Here is a 21,149-nt window from a genome sequence, read left to right on the forward strand (position 1 = left end):
GGTCACAAGGGCTTGCATTGTTTGGGCCTTGGGGCCTTTGGGCCCAGCCCAACCCAACCTAGGAATTCGGCTTTGCTCCATCTTAGACTAAGGAACATTGATCATGATACCGTGTTGGACGAGCTCTGCCTCTCTCAAGTGCTAGAACCAAGAACACCCTTTCTCTGCATGACCGAATGAACCTTCTTCTTGGAGAGAGAGATGGCCGGAGCACAGGTGATGAAGCGAATTCCACGCATTAAGTTTCCACAAAAGCATCCAAAGCCCTCAGGTCTGTCCCAGAGCATTCAATTTTTTTCGTTGATTTAACTTCTGTAATCTCTCTATACGTGTTGATCTGGGAATGATATTTCTTTCTATACATATTTAGTTTTGATTATTCTTGAAACCTAAATGGGATGTTTACTGGTGATTTGTCTTATCATCTGGTTAAAGAAAATCTAGGGTTTTACAAAGTGCGTCAAGTTGATCGAAGATATTATGTTTGGTAGATGAATATTTTCAGGGCTTATGCCTTTTCTTTACGTTATTTTCTCTAAGGCTGTATTTTGTTGCACGTAAAACACAGGAAAATGAACGATTTCTTGGGAAAATGATACTCAATAGGAAAACGAATCATTTCTTAATTTTCCAGATGTTTGGTTTAACTTCTAAAATAAACTTGAATGATTGTGAAGCGTGCGGTGTGGCAAGATTTGAGTCTAGAGGACCGACTTTCTGGTCTGCTCGGAAAATGTCCTACAGAAAATTAGAAGGAATATCAACTTCTTTGAAATATTTAATGAAAATTGTTTGTTTTCCATCATTCCATGGCCATTTCACGTGCAATCAAACACTGTAGGATAGCATTTCTGTGGAATCATTTTATTTCTTTTATGTTCACCCAAATGGAATGGAAATTCTTAAATACCCAGCCGATCAGATGCCTATGATTGGCGCAATGGTGCATGGATAAATACTCACATTCCTGGTTTTCATCCCATGATGTATTGCAACATCTTACCAGATTAGGTGATAGATTTGGCAGGTAGTATCTTTAGTCGACCTAGGAATTAAAAAAAAATGCAATTTTTACACAATAATAAGGATTATTGTGGATATATTGGGATGAATTTATGTATTATCTGGATGTTCTACAGGCAACAGAAACGGCTGAGCCCATGCTATGCTGAAGATATTAGTTCTCACTGTGCAAGCAAAGATAGTAATAGCAAAAGAATTGAAAGTGTTGCAGCAGACTCTAGTTGGTAGCTGGAGTAACAAATTTTTGATTTAGTAGAATCCATGTGACGTAAATGACCCATCAGTTACTTGTTTACGGATCCTAGGTATGGTGCTCTGGCTTTTGGGAGAAAAGCCACCTCCTGCTTCATGTTTGGGTATATATAATTCTCATAAAATGACATTTCATTAAAATGTAATATTTAGGAAATTACCATATTTAGGTGCTAAAACTACTTGTATATAGTCTATAATTAACATATATGCATTGTATGACACCAAACCAGCATTAGGAGCTAGATACTTTGCAGATTTTTAAATCATTGTTAGCCATATAACAAGGACACTACATCTAAAATTTATTTTTATTACACATACATCTCTTTTGCAAATTATTAATTATCACATTTCTTTTCTTTGTCAAACATCATTAGCAATCACTTATAGAAACTTCCCTGCTTACCAAACTATATAAGTATATTATTTATTTGTGCTTTCATTGAGTAATTAGTTCACAGTTATACCAAATACGGAATGAATTAATAATGTACCTTTCTTCGTATCTCTTTTGATTCTTTAGTAAGACTGTTCTATTGATTATTAAAATTAATAAAGTATCCACAAAAAAAAAATAAATAAATAATCTATGTTGGTCCGGCCTTCAGTTGGGTGACCCTGATACCTCCTCTCTGTTGTGAATACCAACTTGTTATGGATTATATGACCTCAGGTAACAAAACAAGCTGTGCTAATTGATTTTTTTTTTTATTGATAAAAACCTAATTTAATTGAATAAACATTCAATTTTCTTTAGCCAAAAAAAATTCAAACTGCAAATAGTAGTTATACAAATAACCTTCAGCAGAGGCAATTTCCATGTTTTTGAGTACACTACTCCTATTCTTTATCCAGGCACTATCTTCTCTGTTTATTGTTTTTAGTATTAAGTTATTTTCGGTTCGTTCAAATCTAATTATATCTAATGATTCCCCATTCGTTTACCTATCAAGGTAATCAATAATTATCATTCATCTAACCATTAAGGCAATGCATACATAGGTTCTGCATCCCAACCAAAAGCGGAGTCAACCGGAAGCAATACCCATCAGACTTTCTTTTCAAGGTCAGAAGTTCCAGCTTCTCCTACTAACACTGCTGTAGGAGGGAAGGCTTCCCTTCAGCCAAAGCGTACACCAGTGTCTGACAGGGAGATTGAGGCTGTTTTGGTTTGTAACACCTCCTTGCTAATTAATAGTTGATGAATTGTTATATGATAGCTTAATTTTTTAATTGGAAGGCACATGTCATTTAACATTGCAGCCAAAATATTTATATTTGGTTGCCATATTTCCATCTCCTAATGTCAAAGTATCAAACCAAATGGGCAAATGCCTTGGTTTATTTGGCACAATCCCCTTTATTGCCTGTTGATATCTGAAACAATAAAAATGTAAATGTCAGAGGCTGTTATTCATGGGGCCATGGCAGAGATAGTCCATGATGGACCAGGACATGGTTATGTACATTGTCAATCCAAATAATTGCATGCCAGGTTAACAGTCTAGGTTGACTGTGTGATATAAACATATACCATCTCTCTACAACCCTTTTTAAGAGGCAGCTGTTTGTGTTGTATATAAAAACTAACATGGAAACTGTAATCTAACCTCTGAACAGCTGGAGTACCTCATCCATGATTTTCTTCGATTTCTTAATTTGTTCGATGTAGTTATTTATTTGATCACTACTTTACAAGACAATCTAAACAATGATCTTGAACAGAATCTATCTACCATAGGGTTAGAACCATTCATTCAGCAGAGGTTCACCTAGGTCCCCTTTGCATGTGTACCATGCTCAGAGAAGTAGGTCAATATCATGATTTGATTGCTCTGTTTGCTTGACTTGTTGCTGAATATCAACCTTTTTTTTTGGTTAATTCTTTGCAGTTGGGTGGATGCTTCTGATACCTGTAACTGAGATGTCCCCAAAAAGGATAGTGGTAAGTTGGATATCTATACTTCATTACATTTTCCTGTTGTGAAATTACAAACATTTTCAGAATTTTGTATTTTCATGATTTTCAAGCAAGTGATTAATGTATTAATGAACTTCAATAAAAGTAAATAAGGAAAAAGGATTATTGATCAAAAAATTAAATAAAGAAAAAGGAAGCAAATTGAAACCATGCACGGAGTTACTACTAATATCTGATCCACATTTGAAACCACACACAAAATTCTAACTCTTTTATTTATTGGAACTACATTGAAAATATAGTACTTGGTCAGATTTGGACAGGCAATAATTGATCAGATTAGAAATGTTTAAATTTCATCTTCTGGATCACCCTCAGTTGGTCCCAAGGATCAAAATGTTGGTATCGAATTGGAATGGCAATTTTATGATACATGTCACAATACGCTTAGGATATACATGGATGTAGTGGAATGATTAGGGTACACTCGAATACATTAGGAAAGCTCATGTAAATCCTAGAAATGCATCAAAATTGCTTTATCTAAGGTTCGAATGACTAAGTAATATATATATAAATAATTAATGTTAAGTGTGACCCAACTGATACTCTCAGAATCATATATTGATTTGTCCTTTTGTGTTCATGCCAGGGTGTCTCTTGGAAGGACGTGCTACACCTTAACCTGAATGTAATGTTATTTGGTGGAAATAATAATGATTAATGGGGCTTAAATGTTGTGTCTCGCCAATACAGGGTCTGGGGATGGACAGATGTACTGAGCCTCTCACCCCTGCACAGAGGCTGCTTTCAAATTTGAACCCTGGTCACCCTCATAAATGTACTCAAATGAAATGTATATATTTTTTTATTTTGACACTCGTAGTTTCTCTCTGCATATTCAGAACTTGGCCCAAAATGCCACATGCAATAGAATCTACTTTGTGTTTTAGAAAGATGGCCCATCAAAGCAAAAGATCCTATTTTAAATAAATTGCTGGATCCATGTCAAACAATTCCAATTGGAGGGAAAATTTTGGAGACATGTACAAAAGCTATAAATATGAACTGAGTTGTTACTATTGGAAACTTAAGGAAAACCGGATATTGTCTTAAAAAAATAAGAAAAACCAGAGCAATAATGCCTAAACTTGTTTATGGAGTGCAAGAACAGTAGAACACTGATACATTGGAATTCAAGGAAAAAACAGTACTTGTGCAAAATATTTAACTTACAGCCAACCAAGTTCTAAATATCGATATGCCGGTAGGGGCGTATCGGGCAGTATTGATACTTTTTTTAAATTTTTTTTTCAAAATCGGTTCAGAGGGACTGGTTTAAGGTTCTTCCACCCTGTGAACCGGTTAAAACACTGATACACCCTCTGTAGGGGCATATTAGAGTGCTCCCGATATGATACATATCAACCGATACAGGTCGATACGTGTCAATACTTTGAACCTTGCAGCCAACAGATGCCTAACATCATGGGGCAAGGACATGATATCATGACAAAAATGGAACACAGAATAAGTAACAAAAGATAGAAGTAAAGATAACCAAACGTGACCTTGGTTATCTTTACTTCTCAGATCTGAATTCAATCTGTTTCCGGGTCAAAAACCGGTTGATCTGACAGATCATCTTTCACTGGACTCGGGTTTGGTTTCAAATTCAGGCAATCAGATATGGTTTGCACCCCTACTCTTTCTCGATGTGATAGAGATACGTTTTTTTATTTTACTATTACAAATTTAATCAAATAAACAAATGGCATGTCATAATACATTTCTGCGATAGGAATGTAAGAGGGGTTATATTAATTTTCTAATCGAGGGTCAGATTTGAATTGAATATTTATAAATAAGCAAATGTTATATAAGATTGGATAGGGGCAGAACCATATTCGATCAAATCATAAACAGATGAAAAAACATTCCATTTACAGCCTTGCATGGAATTGCAAAATTGTTTCTTCTCTCATCTGAACCCATTCATAACAACTAGTTTCCAGGTTTGATGCATTGTGAATCGTTCATCGTGGCTCCATCGTCCTAATAACATGGCAATAAGCACTAGGCCACTATATATGGATTATGGAGTATCAGATATGCGTTAAAACAGCCAAGCCTGCCACTTGTTTCTGAATTGAACGTTACAGAAAGAAGAGAGATCAAATCATTCCTAACGAGTAAGTAGTAACGACTGGCACATCCTTGTCAAGAAACCTTTTATAAACAATTCACGAAAAGCATAACCAGCTTACCACACGTATAAATCATTCAAATAAAAAGGCGTTTGACACATTATGGGCGAAATGAAGCAAACTGTACATTATTGATTATTCCTTTGACCGCCACTAAAGACTTTTCCACAAAAATTAGACACCATAAGACCACCACAACTTGCACCAGCCCTCCCTCCTAATAAGCCAAGCCACCCATTGCCTGTTATTTTCAATCTTGGCATCTCAAAACCGGAAGAGTGCCACTTGTTGGCACATGGGCCCATTTTACAGGGCCGGCTCTGTATAACCAAAGCTTCTTTCTACTTCACTATAGCAGAAAAATGAGATTGAACAAAAAAAAAGGGATAGGGGGGGAGCAAGTTGCCTATGTCCTCGCAGTAAATTGATTTTTGTCTTGCTGCTGCTTAGCAGAATCACACTGGCTACCGCTGGTGGTGCTATGCTTTCCTTCTCTTGTCAAGTACTTGTCAACCTGGGAAGCAGCTTGACGGCCCTCCGAGATTGCCCAGACTACCAGTGATTGCCCTCGTCTGCAATCCCCAGTTGCAAATACCCCTTCCATATTAGTTGAAAATTTTCCATACTCTGCTTTCAAATTCGATCGGTTGTCTCGCTCCAAGCCTAGCCGGTCCGCAATTGTCTGGAAATAAATAAACGGTTCGGTTGAGTTCGATGTCTTATTTCATGAAGGCAATTTGGCCATGAATTGCTTTTATTTCAAATCATGATAAATCCAATAAGAGATAAATATCATAATGCAGGGGAGGAGACAGCACTCACCGACTCGGGACCAAGGAAGCCCATCGCCAGGAAAACCAGGTCAGCTTCAATCATCTCCTCAGAGCCCTCAATTTCCTTGAACTGAAACTTTCCATTAGCATCCTTTTCCCACTGAACTCGCACCACCTCAAGTCCTTTCACTGTTCCATTCTCGTCGCCCACAAACCGCTTCGTCAATACCTCATAAGACCTCGGATCTTTCCCAAATTTGGTAGCTGCTTCCTGGTGACCGTAATCCACACGGAATATGCGAGGCCACTGCAAAACAAGGACGGTACGGAAAGAGTTAGGCAGATATCAAAATAAACAAATTCCAGTCTTGAGTAATAGACAGCATGTCAAACAGTAATAATCACATTAACAGACTTTTAACCTTGACCATTGGGACTTAAAACCTCAACTAGTACTCATTTGGCAAATTAAACGCTAATGGCATGCAAAAGAGAAGAAGAAACCATTCCGAGAGTTTTCATTTTATGGAAGATTCCTCCGAGGCCTTCATGGATAAGTAGCAAACACAGACAATTATTGGATGATAATTTTAAGCGAACGCATCAGAGGATTTATAAATGTTATCCAGCTGAATTTTGATGCTTGCTTGTACAGACCGTGCTTGTCAGGGATTCGTAGGGTCAAGATCCAATTTAGGTCTGTCTATTTGCTTTGGTGGCATTTTGGCATCTATATGCTACTAGTGACAACAACGCTTAGGTCTGTAAGTTATACCACTCGTACGTCAGAATGAGTGGGGGTACCCTATCAAATTACCCATACAAAGAACTCTAATCTAAGGCTTCAGGCTTGATGGCCTCCTTGTATTACGAATCCCCCTTCTAATAGATTGATTTTGGTATCTTATGAGAAATTTAGAGAAAAAAAATGAAAGAACTGTTCTGGTGATAATTTTAGGAAATGTCAAACCTGTGGCCAAGGGTTGCCAGGGGCCCTGGTCTTGGGTGGCTGAGGGAGAAGTTCAAGATTTACAATGCTGGTGCAACCATGACGGATAGATGTTCCTATGCAGTCTGTACCAGTATCACCACCTCCAATGACAACCACTTTCTTCCCCTTGGCGGATATATAGTTCCCATCTTGGAGATTACTATCAAGTAAGCTTTTGGTGTTGGCATGAAGAAACTCCATGGCAAAATGTACTCCTTTCAGTTCCCGTCCTGGAACAGGGAGATCCCTGCAAAACCATAATGATCTTAAGATCTCGGTTTTATCATCACAATGCACATTAGAGAACTAGCATTCAGCATTCATACATGACACTGGTTTTCCAATTTATACATTAGTCTGGCAATCATCATGTGATGGTTAAAATTATGATTTCTTGCCTTGATTACCTTGGTTTTGTAGCTCCTAAGGCCAAAACAATGGCATCATTCTCTGCACGAAGTCGGTCAAGGGAGTACAAGGGATCTGTGCCAACATTAGCATTTACCACAAAATTGACGCCTTCTTCAGCCATAAGATTGACCCGCCTTTGAACAATATCCACCTTGTCGGCCTTCATGTTGGGAACACCATACATCATTAGCCCTCCAATACGGTCAGCACGCTCGAACACTGTCACCAGATGGCCCATTTTATTTAACTGGTCAGCAGCAGCCAATCCAGCTGGTCCACTACCTACAATGGCAACTCTCTTCCTGCATTGAGGAACACGGGAAGAACTAAGTTATTGTTTCTTCTTATCCTTTCAATATAGAAAAATAGCCTCTAAAAAAAGGATATAATCATGAAATCCTAGGAGAAAAGGTTGTCTATCTTCTTAAACAATTGTAAGATTGAGTGCAATCAAATTAAATGTGATGAAATTAAGAATTTATCTGTGTAGTAGGATATTCAATCTATCAAGAACAAAATATCCCAAAATTTAAAGATTCAAAAAGCAGACATACCCAGTTCTCTTAGGGGGTGGTCGAGGCACCATCCATCCTTCGTTGAAGGCCTTATCTATGATGGCACACTCTATGCTTTTGATTGATACAGGGTTCTCAATAATACCAAGTACACAAGATCCCTCGCAAGGTGCAGGGCACACTCTTCCAGTGAACTCTGGGAAATTGTTTGTCTCCAGAAGCCGATCCAATGCTTCACGCCACCTATTTTGGTATACTAATTCATTGAATTCCGGTATCTTATTCCCAAGAGGACACCCAGAGTTTTCCTGTGCATAACAATCAAGAAAGAAGCAGATATTTTGTATGAGACAACTAGATACTGTATTCTGGTTGAGTTGGGGATGATGAATATATCAAAGCTCTGCCATATGCAAGTGCTTGTTACCTGATGGCAAAAGGGAGTCCCACAGTCCATGCAACGAGCTGATTGAGTCTTTAAAAGTGGGCCCAGTTTGGACTCCTCCATTACCTCTTCCCAGTCATTAACCCTAACAGTAGGATCCCTATAAGAAATGCTCTCCCTCTCATAAGCAATAAAGCCTCCATTCTTGACAGCATTGTCAACCTTAGTTGGCCTCTTTGATGCCACAACCTGTTCAACCTGTAAAATTTCAAAACCTTCAGACCATTAAACAGACCAGTAACCAAGCCAAAGCATAAAACATGCTTTAAATAAGTAAATAAATCAAAAGGTTCAGCAGATTCTTGAAGAACATTGAAGCTAGTTTTTCTAAAAATAACAAAACCCTCCTTCCTTTTCTCTGAAAGTGGCATAAATATATGATTAAAGAACAATTCTTGAAAAACTAACAATCAGAACCAACATAGATATATAAGCCTAGTCAAAAATTCATGAATTTCACATGGAGCCTCTAATGAATGTAAACATAAATTAATGCCTAAAGGAACTCTTTAACAATAATGCCAAGATAATCCATTCCCCAGAGTTATATATGCAGTGTACTCAATCAATTCAGTTGATACAATAATAGGGAAATAGTGAATAATACCTTCCAAAATTAATTAGGTTACTGCACTTTTGAACCCATAGACCATAACAGATCAACTCAAGCACATCAAAGTTCAATGTATTATTACACATGCATAAAATGAAAACAGTGAATTGTTTTTAAATTACCAAAATATATGGGAATTTTCAGTATGAACAATATTGTTCCCCAATCTTTTTTCCTGGAATGCCATGGCACACAAATGGTATATACTATATACTATAATACAAAACAAGAAGCAAATAAAAGAAGCAACTCCAAAGAGAATAGGAAAGAAAAAGCACCTTGTTTACTTTATCTCTATCATTTGAAGATGCTAAAGCCAACTTTTTAAGCTCTTCAAAAGCATCTTTCTTCATCAATTCTGCCTCTTCTTGTTCCTGGGCCTCTCTAACAACTTTTTTCGCAGCTTGTTCTGCCTTCATGTTTGCAAGAACCCGCTTATAATCCCTTGGGTATACTTTGATAAATTTAGGTAGAAGATTGTCAAAGTCAGCAAGAACTTCTCTTGCTAACTCACTGTTTGTGTGACGCTGGTGTTGCTGTATCATCATCCTAAGTGTCATAATATCCTCTTCATCTTCAACTTTTTCAAGATCCACCAATTCAAGATTGCATCGAGATTGGAACTTCTCATCAACATCAAGAACATACGCTATACCACCACTCATACCTGCAGCAAAATTCCTCCCAGTTTTTCCAAGCACAACAACAGTCCCACCCGTCATGTATTCACATCCGTGATCACCCACTCCTTCAACAACTGCTTTGGCACCTGAATTACGCACGCAGAATCTCTCAGCTGCCATCCCATTGAAATATGCCTCCCCACTTGTTGCACCATAGAGAGCTACATTACCTATCACAATGTTTTCCTTTGGATCAAATTGGCTTTTTCTCGGAGGATAAACTACAATTTTCCCTCCTGATAAGCCTTTCCCAACATAGTCATTGCTGTCACCTTCAAGCTCAAGCATGATCCCAGGACAAAGGAAGGCTCCAAAACTCTGACCAGCACTTCCAGTGAGCTTGATGTGGATGGTATCTGCGGGAAGCCCTGCAATGTGGTAGCGCTTAGTGACTTCGTGGCTGAGCGTGGTTCCAACAGCACGATTCACATTCCGAATTGGCAGTTCAATGTACACAGGAAGAGCTTTTTCTAGGGCAGATTTGGTTAAAGATATCAGTTTTTTATCTAAGGCCATGTCTAAACCATGATCCTGTTTCTGAATGCAGTACTGAGCAGCCTCTGGCCTGATGTCAGCAGCTGGTCTGAGTAGTAAAGAGAGATCAATGTTCTCCAACTTCCCATTGTTCTTAATCACTTCTTTATCAACTTCTAACATATCTGAACGACCAACCATTTCATTTACAGTTCGGAATCCCAGATTAGACATGATCTCCCTCACCTCCTCAGCTAGCATAAAGAAGAAATTTATGACATGCTCAGGCTCTCCAGCAAACTTCTCGCGGAGAACAGGATCTTGGGTAGCAATACCAACTGGGCAGGTGTTCTTGTGGCACTTCCGCATCATAATACAGCCCATTGTTATTAGAGGGGCAGTACTGAAACCAAACTCCTCTGCACCAAGAAGTGCTGCAATGGCTACATCTCTTCCAGTTTTAAGTTGTCCATCTGTCTGGAGAGTGGTTCGACCACGGAGATCATTGGCAACTAGAGTTTGATGGGTCTCAGCTAAACCAAGTTCCCACGGTAATCCAGCATTCTTGATGCCAGTCCAACGTGAAGCCCCAGTGCCACCATCATGACCTGAGATCAAGACATGGTCTGCGTGGCCCTTCACAACCCCACTTGCAATTACTCCTACACCAGCTTCAGACACCAATTTCACACTGATTCGAGCCCCAGGGTTAGAGTTCTGGAGAAGATGGAGACAGGAAAAAGATGGGTTAGATGGTTCATGCTAATGACTACCATAACTAATTGATGACTACAGAAAAAGTCTTATCTCAAGGAAGAACAATAATAGTAAGATTTTAAATGGCCATTATGAAAAGAGAATTATACTACACTAACAGGCTTTTAGAAACACACCTTAAGATCATGAATTAATTGAGCAAGGTCTTCAATGGAATAGATATCATGATGAGGAGGTGGACTAATAAGTCCCACACCAGCAGTAGAGTTCCTAGTCACTGCAATATCTCCAATAACCTTGTGGCCTGGAAGTTCACCACCTTCACCTGGCTTGGCGCCCTGCAAGACAATGCAGCCCCTAATTTCAGAACAAATCCAACCTGTAACTAAAGTAAAACTCCAGTTCATATATAACCTCACCAAATGCCAAAGGTATCAGTTAAAGATGCAAAGACACCTACAGGTGGCTTTGCAGACTCAGCAACATCTGCCCATGAACATAAACCGATAAACAAGAGGAACTTCCGTTCCAATACAATAAGGGCAAAATAGGAAACTTTGAACCTCAGCTACAAAATTACGAAAGTAAGGATGCAATTTTGGAGCAAAGATATATACTAAACAATTACCTGGGCCATTTTTATCTGTAGTTCATCAGCATTTGTAAGATAATAGCTAGAAACTCCAAATCTCCCACTGGCAACCTGCTTGATTGCACTCCTCTTTGGATTCCTTGAACCATCAGGAAGAGGCTGCATGCGAGATGGTTGCTCACCTCCTTCACCTATGGTAAAAATTGTAGAAGAAATAAATTAAAAGATTTCAAGAAAATGCTTGAAAAGTTCATCAAAAAGTAAAACCAAGGACTTCACCCCTAAAAAGGGATAAAATGATGCATCTAGCAAAAAAGTTCAGTGAAAAAAGACGGGCCACAGTCCCACCACATTCACCTATAACTAAAACTAAGGTAAGCTATGAGTAATCAATGTCAATAGATTAGATCAGAGATTATTATGATTAAATGTTTGCCTAAAATCATGTTCTAGGGGAAAATCATCAGAAGAATCTTATCCTAAGTCACCCTAAAACTCATTTCTTTTATGAATATTAAGGCACCTAATATAATGTAGAAGCATGGAGAGGCCATGAAGCACAAATAGAAACTTCAGTAACTATCACTTCACATTTTGATGAAGTACAATTACCTGTATTTGATTTCCCCCCAAGTTTGTTCATGGCAATCGCCAGGGTGGTATGAGCCTCAAGTGATATCGATCCATAACTCATGGCCCCAGTACAAAACCGCTTCACAATCTCACTAGCAGGTTCCACTTCATCCAAAGGAACCTTGACCTCTGCTTCTTTAAATTTCAGCATCCCACGCAAGTTGCAGGACTTATTCAGCTCTTGTATGCGCTTGGAATACTCTCTATATGCAGCTACACTATTTGATCTAGCAGCCTCCTGCAGCTTTGCTATAGCAAGAGGATCATTGAGATGAATTTCTCCACCTTTTCTCCAGTGGTAATCTCCAGGATTAGGCAGCGCAACAGCCTCTGCACTTCCAGGAGGCATAGCTCGAGTAGGAAATGCCATCTCATGTAATTGGAGAGCATCCAGAGCAAGCATTTCAAATGTTGCACCTTCAACTCTGCTTGGAGTCCCTTTGAAACACTTCTGGATAACCTCAGATGAAAGGCCCAAGGCTTCAAATATCTGGGCACCCTTGTAAGAGGCTAATGTTGATATCCCCATTTTAGCTAGAACCTTCATCATCCCATAAGTGCTTGCTTTGAAATACTTCTTGACCAGTTCCTCCTTGGAGTGGAACTCACCACTTGCTTTAGGGGGGATTTTCCCATCAACTTGCAATCTCCAAATGGTTTCTATGGCCAAATATGGGCATATTGCATCAGCGCCAAACCCAACAAGGGTACAGAAATGATGAACCTCGCGTGGCTCAGCAGATTCTACTATCAACCCAATTCGAGTACGCTCAAGCTTTGAGACTAAATGATGGTGCACAGCACCAACAGCTAACAGAGAGCTTACGGCAACACGATTTGGTGAGAAAGCTGCATTGTAACAGATGACAAAAAGTCATGTCATATTATTGATTGATGTGGTTCTTTTTCAAAGGTAATAGATATGCAAATTTCACATACTCTGTTTCCTTGTCCTCCCACAGCTAGAAGATTAGAGAGTTATCTAGTTCGAAAAATTACCTCTGTCAGAAAGTACCAATGTTGTATAACCCTCCTTGAGTGCATCACGTGCTTCAGAACAAATCCTATCCAAGGTCTCCTCCAAACCCTTCATTCCACGGCTTTTGGGATAAGTAATGTCAAGAACCTTGCTTCGCCAACCCCTGTAGTTCATCTTTTTTATTGCTTCCATTTCATCCATGGATAAGAGAGGACCTTTCAGTGAGAGGCGATGACACTGTTCCTCAGTGGTTTCCGTCAGGTCCCCTTCTGGACCAATCATGCACTCCATTGAAGTGACTATCTTCTCTCGAATTGGATCAATTGGTGGGTTTGTAACCTGAGCAAACATCTGCTTAAAATACTCAAAAGGAAGTTTCTCCCTATTTGACATCACAGCCAATGGAGTATCATTTCCCATTGAGCCAAGAGCCTCAGTACCATCTTTTGCCATGGGAAGTAACAGCATCTCCAAAGCTTCGACTGTGTAACTACACAAGGAAAAGAAAGTGTCTTAGGTTACAGAAAAAGCACAAGTGGATAAAATTTTTCACATGATCCAAAAGGGTTTAGGAGATACCCAAAAGATTTCAATGGAGCCAATAGACCATGAATACCCATGTTTTCCATGTTGTCATCATGGCTAGATGCCTAAGATCATAATATAGTTGAACCAGAATCAGAATTCACTACAGAGCACAATAAAGAAGAGATGAGACTGCAAGAAATAAGTAAGTTGACTCACTGGAACTGCCCCAGATATAGCTGGTGGAACCCTATCAGATTCATGAACAGAGTTGACTATGTCCTTCAGTTCAATTTTCTTTCTCAGCCATTCCCCATATGGCCTTGCTAGGGAATACTGCTTCTTCAGAGCTGCATCATCTACAACGATATGTTTTTCAAAATCTACTAAAAGCATCATTCCAGGGTTTAGCCTTCCCTTCTTGCAGACATCTTCAGGGGGGATGTCTACAACACCAACTTCACTTGCCATGATAACTCTCCCACTGTGTGTAATATAATAGCGACCAGGACGCAGTCCATTGCGATCCAATGTGGCTCCCAGATAGCGGCCATCAGTAACTGCAAATTTTCTACATAGGTTATAGCACAAGTTGAGAAGGAAATTTGTGTAGTACCAAATCTCATAACATCTCTTACATGAAATAAGGGCAGGTCCATCCCATGGCTCCATAAGAGCTGAGAAGTATTCATACAAGGCCTTTCTATCTGGATCCATATTCTGGTCGTTTTGCCATGCTTCAGGTATCATCATCATGACAGCTTCAGGGAGACTTCTCCCAGCACGAACAAGAAGCTCAAGGACACCATCAAAAGCTCCTGCAAGAAACGTAGAGAAAATTAAGCTTACCTATCTATGTACAAGAACTGCCCTTCTTCCTCCATATATTCTTGGGAAATACACACATGTAGTATATGAGCATGCATTAGTAACCTGCCTGTCAGTTAGTAATTTGGCCTTACCTTTACAGCATTCCTTTTGTGTATTTTTTATTGTGTTTTATGATTGCTTTAATTACCTATTAGTTCAGATGACACAACTGTAATTTGGTTGAAGTCGTAACACACCGAACCCTAATATCAATGGCAAGAAGTTGTCCATCGTGATGGGCGATTTCAAGCCATGATGGGTGTAACTTGTTGCAGCCCTAATGTCACACTTTGGTGTGATTAATTGACACATTATTAGGGGTTTGAAGTGCTGGAACCTCAACCAAATTCGCCCATGTTCTCATCCCAACCCAATTAAAGTTAACACATGTACCAAAATTGTTCATAGTCTCACCTGAATCAGATGAACTGGCATCAACGATTGGTAAAAGTTTCTTCATCTCATTTTTTGATAATCCAAGCTCTCTGCACTTCAATAGACCCTCGCGTGCTTTCATCCTGAATGGAGGAAAACAAGGAGAATCATTAGGGATAAATCAAATGGGCAGTCAGATGTCCAACCTCAATAAGCAATACTGAAACCAAGGGAAAGAACATAATCCATATGCAGAAAAAAAATAAAATAAAATAAAAACCTAAGAATGACATCCATTCACCTTCTGTTTCAAATTATCCCATGGAAATAACACAGATATGTAAGGTCCATAATCAAATAATGGAAAAAATCCTATAAAACACAGACCTATCCTTCATATCTTTCATGCCTTCACTACCAGAAACATATACATACAGTATCTGGTATGATACCAGAAACATATACACATGAAAACACAACATGCCCAGCTTCCTCATATTGTGCAAGGCATAGAAAATGACCAAGAAATACAAATAGATTTATATATTCAGAAACTTTTAAATACTAAGTAGTCAATGTATTTGCATTTTTTGATTGATAGGACATGAAGTAGCTATGCAGCTACAGACACATAAGCTCCACACACTATACAGGTTTTTGAGAAATGAATAATCAGTTAATGGCTTAAAAAAAATACAATGGCACCTATGATAAACCAAGTAGTCAGCATACCAATTTATGTTGCCACGAAGTGTGTTAATCTCCCCATTGTGGCCGAGGATGCGCATGGGTTGAGCACGATCCCAGCTAGGAAAAGTGTTTGTTGAAAACCGAGAATGGATCTGCACATATATGAGATAAACCCATGATGTCACACATATTTCTGCATATGTCTTTCTTGACTTGTGATGAATAAACATGAATTCTATTAAGGAAACCCTATAAGCAATATACCTTTTTATGCATTTGCAGTGACAGTACAACACAAAATAAGAACCCTAAGCTACCTTAACAAAACAAAATTTCCTTTCTACATCCATATTGAATCTCATCCTCAAGAATTAGCAATGTGGAGGAGCACTACTTCATGGTTTACTCCATTAAAAGGTTTCTCACCAACTCATCCATGGCATCCAATCCAGCATCCAAACTTAAAACAGTAAGCAAGAGAGTAGGAATTCTTAAAAAATCATTTCAATTTTTTTATGCCTTAGAAGAACTTCTCTATGCTGCCTTCTATTTTAGTATGGAACTTTTTAAGAAAGAAACAAGGAGAATGGGCAATATACTTACAAGGGCCATGTAGCTTGTGAACCTTTCATCGCCAAGATCTGCATAGTAATAATCCTTTAGCTGATCGGGCTTTAGCTGACCTTTGTAGACAATGGTCCTGCGAGACTCAGAGTGGAAGAATGAACATAAATAATCAAGCAACAAGTTTCAAGCTGCATCAAACTCAAATTATAATTTCAGTTAAAAATTTTAAACAAGTTTCTTTAAGGGGTACCTTGAAGAGAGAGAACATATATAAAAGTCCCTCACTCCACCATGTTGGAGATTTAAAGCAGCTCTGATGGCCACCATAGATACCCTTCTTAATATGTACATCTGCAAATGGAACCATAGCAAAAAAAAGGCATACAATCAAATACATGTTACATTATCCCTCTTGATGTGCTTGGAATGAGGGTTCCACTAAGATAATTAGGAATATCAGGAATAACTAATTTTGGTTCAGAAAGCTCCTAAATAGAGCCAACTAATTGGAAGTATAACTGGACCAAATGAAAAAGATATGACAAGGCATTCATTCCACTATACCAATCGTGAGATGTAAAAAGCTACATTTTAAGCAAACCAAGTGATAGAAAAAAAAAAAAAAGAAATAGCAACCTGTTGCTCAAAACCAGCTTTTGACCTAGAACTTGGTGTAAGAAAAACTTGTTCAATAACAGGTTCTGTCTGCAGAGCAGATTTGCCCAATCCTGTATTATCTGTAGGAACAGAACGCCACCCAAGAACAACATGTCCCAATGACTCTGCAACCTGCATGTAGAGTCAACAACATAGAATTACATACCAAAAAAGAACATAGGAATAAAAAAGTACTGTGTGAGGAAAATATACGCTAGAATGTATAACAGATACATCTAAGATATATAATAGTATATTTAACAAATCATAAGAAACTTTATAAATGCTAGAAGCTCCAATGAATATGGTGGCTAGGAATATTGAAAATATCCCAAGTACCAAAGTGAAAAAAAAAAAAACTAAACATAAAAGCATGATGTCATCATATTGGACTTGGACAGCAAATTGACACCTGTATTAATGTCCCGGATTTTGAGAAATGCAGAGTAGCATCCTTATTTCAATATCAATGAACATACCAGTAATCATGTCTAGGCATCTAGAACATGAACTTCAGAACAAACCTTGTAGCAGTGTCTTTGTTCCTGGACAGGAGTTCAAATTACCAGCTTCTTCAGATTTTCCAAAGAAGCTCTACGGATTCATAGTCCAGTTTTCTCCTGGAAAAGTTAATAATCTACATAAATTTTGCAAAGAATTCTATCGTGTACTCACTTCTCAGAAAGTTCCTAGATGCTCAAAAAATAGAACTGCCACTTGCCATATTATAATAACGTCCTCAGCTAATATGACATAGTCAACAATATATAATTCTCTTACAAAAATCCAGGTTGAATAGTCAGGAAAACAAAATAGGATACAGGATATGGAAGATCTAGATCTGATTCACAATTCGTTTGAACAAAAAATTGCTACAAGGAGCAACAATTCAAATGCCAAATGCTTCAAAATAGAAAGTACCCCACATGGAACAATGACACCCACACCAATAGATTCAGGGAGGGAGAAGGTTTGTAGTTACATAAAAGCAGAAAGTATAAATGTTATCACATCATTTAGAACAAAATAAAAGGGCAGTTTCATATATGCTGTCATAATTTTTTTGTTTTTCGTTATGGACAACTGTAAATCATTAATCCTACCAAAACAAAAGTTATTAGACAATATAATTGATTGCAAATATAAAGAGAAGAGAACATGGATCCACATTAATGAGAGCAAATTTACAAAATTACACACACAGGAAAACCAGAAACTCAAAACATGTGAAATTGATGTTACATGATTAGAATTTCAATGCATATCGAACCTAGATATAGACTTGCCAAAATTAATATATCCATCCTTACAATTTTATAAAAATCCATGTAGCCGACCCCTATATTTGGGACAAGGCTTACCAAGAAAGTGGATATGAGAGATAGAGATGAGAAAAAGAAAATGGAAACGTCCGAAACGAAATAGCACAGTAGCAGCAAAAAAAATCCTGCGACATTGGTTCACAAGTCGCAAGAAATTACCTTTGTAAATACTTTTTTGCTTTCTTCCCTGCGAGTATCTGATGTTGGCAAGAAAAACATGCCAACAGCGTACTCGCCTGGTGGTGGCAACTCAAACCCGACTTGCTTAGCAACCTGATAAATAAGAAACAAACAACAAACTCAATACCAATAGATATAGAACTGAGCTAAAACAAATGGGATTCAACTGCAAAATAATTGGTCTCATTATTTTGAGGACAAAGGGAGAAAACAGGAAAGAAAAAAAAAATGGCATGCCTCCGTGAAGAAGCCGTGAGGAAGAGCTACAAGAATGCCAGCACCATCACCGGTATTTGTTTCGCAACCACAAGCACCTCTATGGGACATCCGGATCAACATTTCCAGTGCATCCGTCACCTGTAAACAGAGACCGCACATAACAGGTTTCAAAAATCAAGCAAAAACAATTAATATTGTGAATACTTTTTTTTAAAGCATAGAAGCTTACTGTTTTCCTGCTTGTTTCACCGGACAGCTCAGCTACAAATCCAACTCCACATGAATCTTTGTCGAATGAGGGATCATACAGACCGAGTGGCTTATCCGGCACCTTAGACAATGCCGAGCGAACTACGACTCTGAGCTTTGGTGAACGTCCAGGGCCGTCCGATCGCCATAGATGAAGTCTTTCGGGACCCGATTGACGCAATCCCGTCCCAAAGAACTTCTTCTCCACAACATTATGTCGTGTCCTTGCGGAGCAACATGAGGCTTTGCTCTCACGGCTACTGAAAGGAACGAAATTCCGTTGATTTTTTAAGGATGGGCGGCCAGGAGAAGGCAGGCCGACCGATTTGTTTCGGAGTTGGAAGGATGAACCCGGAATGGCTGCCATGCCTAAAAGATCAAGATCTTTATAGGGACTTCCAAAGAAGAGTTCGTTTCAGGGGATTAAAAAAATTGACTTCCTTTTACAGATCGGTTTCTCTATTCACGATGTTTTTTTTTCTTTGCTTCAAAGGGCTCTGGTTAAAAAGAACAAAAGAAAAAGGAAGGAAAGAAAGATCAGAGATCAACAAGGAAGTCAATCAACAAGAGATGGGAGAAAGAGATAGGGAACTCCCCAAGTCTCAGACTGATGTTCCTTAACCTTCAGACTTCAGAGTACAAGATAAACACTACACAGAAAGGAAAAACCCCCAGAGATCACCAGCAGATGCTCACAAGTCACACCTGCATCTAAATCAGTTTAAAACACCAGGCTAACTTAACAGATCTGAATGGTTTTAAAACTAGAAAACGGTGCTCTCTCTCTTATTTCTCCGAGATTAAAAACCAAATCGTTAACGAAAATCAGATACAACTCCAGCTCCGATTCTCCACAAAGGTCCCAGCTGATCGATCGCAGGTGCGGATTTTCAGCTAAATTTACAGAATATTTTCAAAGCGTTGGGAACGAAAAGTCGAAAACAAATTTCTTAATCTTAAATAATAGAAAAAAGAAAGGCTGTGTAGCAGACAGACTGAGCGCGAGCGAGCAGCGAGAGACTCCTTCACTCGGCCGACAACTAACTCTTCTCTAATTTTCTCCGTTCACTCGGCCGAAGAGAAACATGCTATTTATAAGGATATTTAGGGGTGGGCCACCACCAACCCCCATCATCCCATCTCTCCATCCCAGCCCTCGAACTCGTCTACTTACCGCGAACGGTGTGGATCCCACACATTTGCTGCTAATAACATGACAGCCAGGATTCTTTCGTCAATGCCACGTGGATCATTGCGCTATGCGGCACGCGACAGCCGCTCATGGTGGGCCCCCACCGGACCATGCTGTTGCTACTTGCTAGCCGCCCCGCCTACCAGTGTAGGCTCGGTTCCGAGCCTCCGCGACCGCGCCTCGCTCGCCCCAGCAAAATAAATACACGAGGCTTAAATGCTGAATTTACCAAAGCTAGCCATCGCATTCGCTTCTCTCCACAACCCTGGTGAGTGGTGAGTGGTGAGTGATGACGTAGCAATCTCGTATATTGTGCTATTTTTGGGTTGGCCGAAGAAATACCAAGGAGGATATGCTGCAAACGTACGTCGTCTATACGTACGAGTTCAACATAACCAGTTAACCTCCACCATTTTACAACATGACGAATATGCCCCTAGATTTGATAGCTTTATTATTATTAATAATATCAAAGTAATTATAATAATAAATAATTAACCGGAAGGTATGCCAATATACCTCGTTAAATCATATTTTATGCCGGCTTATAAATAAAATAATAAAAAATAAAATACAAATTTGAGAAGTTAAGTGTTTGACTATGTAAAAGGTGACGGAATGAATGAGTTCATTAACATGCATACGAAAAGAAGCCAACAGAATGGGAAATAAAATCCTAAAATATTTTTATACTTTTATGCTTATGCGGCCAACGGATTGGGTAATAAGTAATAACTAATAGCAGAAGGGGGCCAACTGTTTTACGCAGCCTGCGGCCAACGGGTAAGAAATCTGTTATTTATCTTTTACCTGTTACATTAGAAGCTTCTAGAGAGTGTGTAATCATAAAAGTCCAAAACTGGAATTTACTCAACTTTCCAAAATTTTAAGGGGATTAATTTGGCAAGAAAAAGATTTTTCCGGTAAAAGTGATTTTTGATCAGGCATATAGCCCCATCAGCTTATATACTCTCAGTCTGTCACTTTTTCAAGGTCCCTTTCCATATTCGGGTATCCACGAGATTGTGGTATCTTCGAAGTTATATGCACACAGCAAATGGGTGTAAGTCG

At 38.8% G+C, this 21,149-nt stretch overlaps 2 protein-coding genes across 3 annotated transcripts; one reads left to right on the top strand and one right to left on the bottom strand.

Annotated features, from left to right (window-relative positions):
• On the top strand, window positions 1-4,155 carry LOC104600365 (uncharacterized). 2 transcript variants are annotated; one of them, XR_002022813.2, is made up of 5 exons: window positions 1-271; window positions 1,140-1,328; window positions 2,281-2,447; window positions 3,171-3,223; window positions 3,852-4,155. XR_002022813.2 is itself a non-coding variant. In XM_088895419.1 (4 exons), exons 1-3 carry the CDS (start codon window positions 202-204, stop codon window positions 3,186-3,188), a joined length of 255 nt encoding a protein of 84 aa, XP_088751545.1. In that variant the 5' UTR covers window positions 20-201; the 3' UTR covers window positions 3,189-3,223; window positions 3,852-4,155. The 2 variants fall into 2 exon arrangements, 1 of the variants encoding a protein (XP_088751545.1); XM_088895419.1 differs by lacking the exon at window positions 1,140-1,328 and having other exon boundaries at window positions 20-271.
• A 1,258-nt stretch (window positions 4,156-5,413) lies between these two features.
• LOC104600364 (glutamate synthase 1 [NADH], chloroplastic) lies at window positions 5,414-19,976 on the bottom strand. The gene is made up of 22 exons (XM_010263268.3): window positions 18,867-19,976; window positions 18,656-18,775; window positions 18,398-18,511; window positions 16,896-17,048; window positions 16,510-16,610; window positions 16,296-16,392; window positions 15,735-15,844; window positions 15,042-15,145; window positions 14,396-14,575; window positions 13,977-14,317; window positions 13,812-13,882; window positions 13,253-13,722; window positions 12,233-13,102; window positions 11,657-11,811; window positions 11,205-11,366; window positions 9,433-11,028; window positions 8,524-8,739; window positions 8,136-8,404; window positions 7,578-7,883; window positions 7,150-7,417; window positions 6,229-6,486; window positions 5,414-6,088 (listed from the first exon to the last, which is right to left on the bottom strand). The coding sequence occupies exons 1-22, from the start codon at window positions 19,251-19,253 to the stop codon at window positions 5,813-5,815; spliced, it is 6,624 nt and encodes a 2,207-aa protein (XP_010261570.1). The 5' UTR covers window positions 19,254-19,976; the 3' UTR covers window positions 5,414-5,812.
• Window positions 19,977-21,149: the final 1,173 nt, after the last annotated feature.

Source organism: Nelumbo nucifera, chromosome 1 (assembly GCF_055504915.1).
Source record: "Nelumbo nucifera cultivar China Antique chromosome 1, China Antique-T2T, whole genome shotgun sequence".
Classification (NCBI taxonomy): Eukaryota; Viridiplantae; Streptophyta; class Magnoliopsida; order Proteales; family Nelumbonaceae; genus Nelumbo; species Nelumbo nucifera.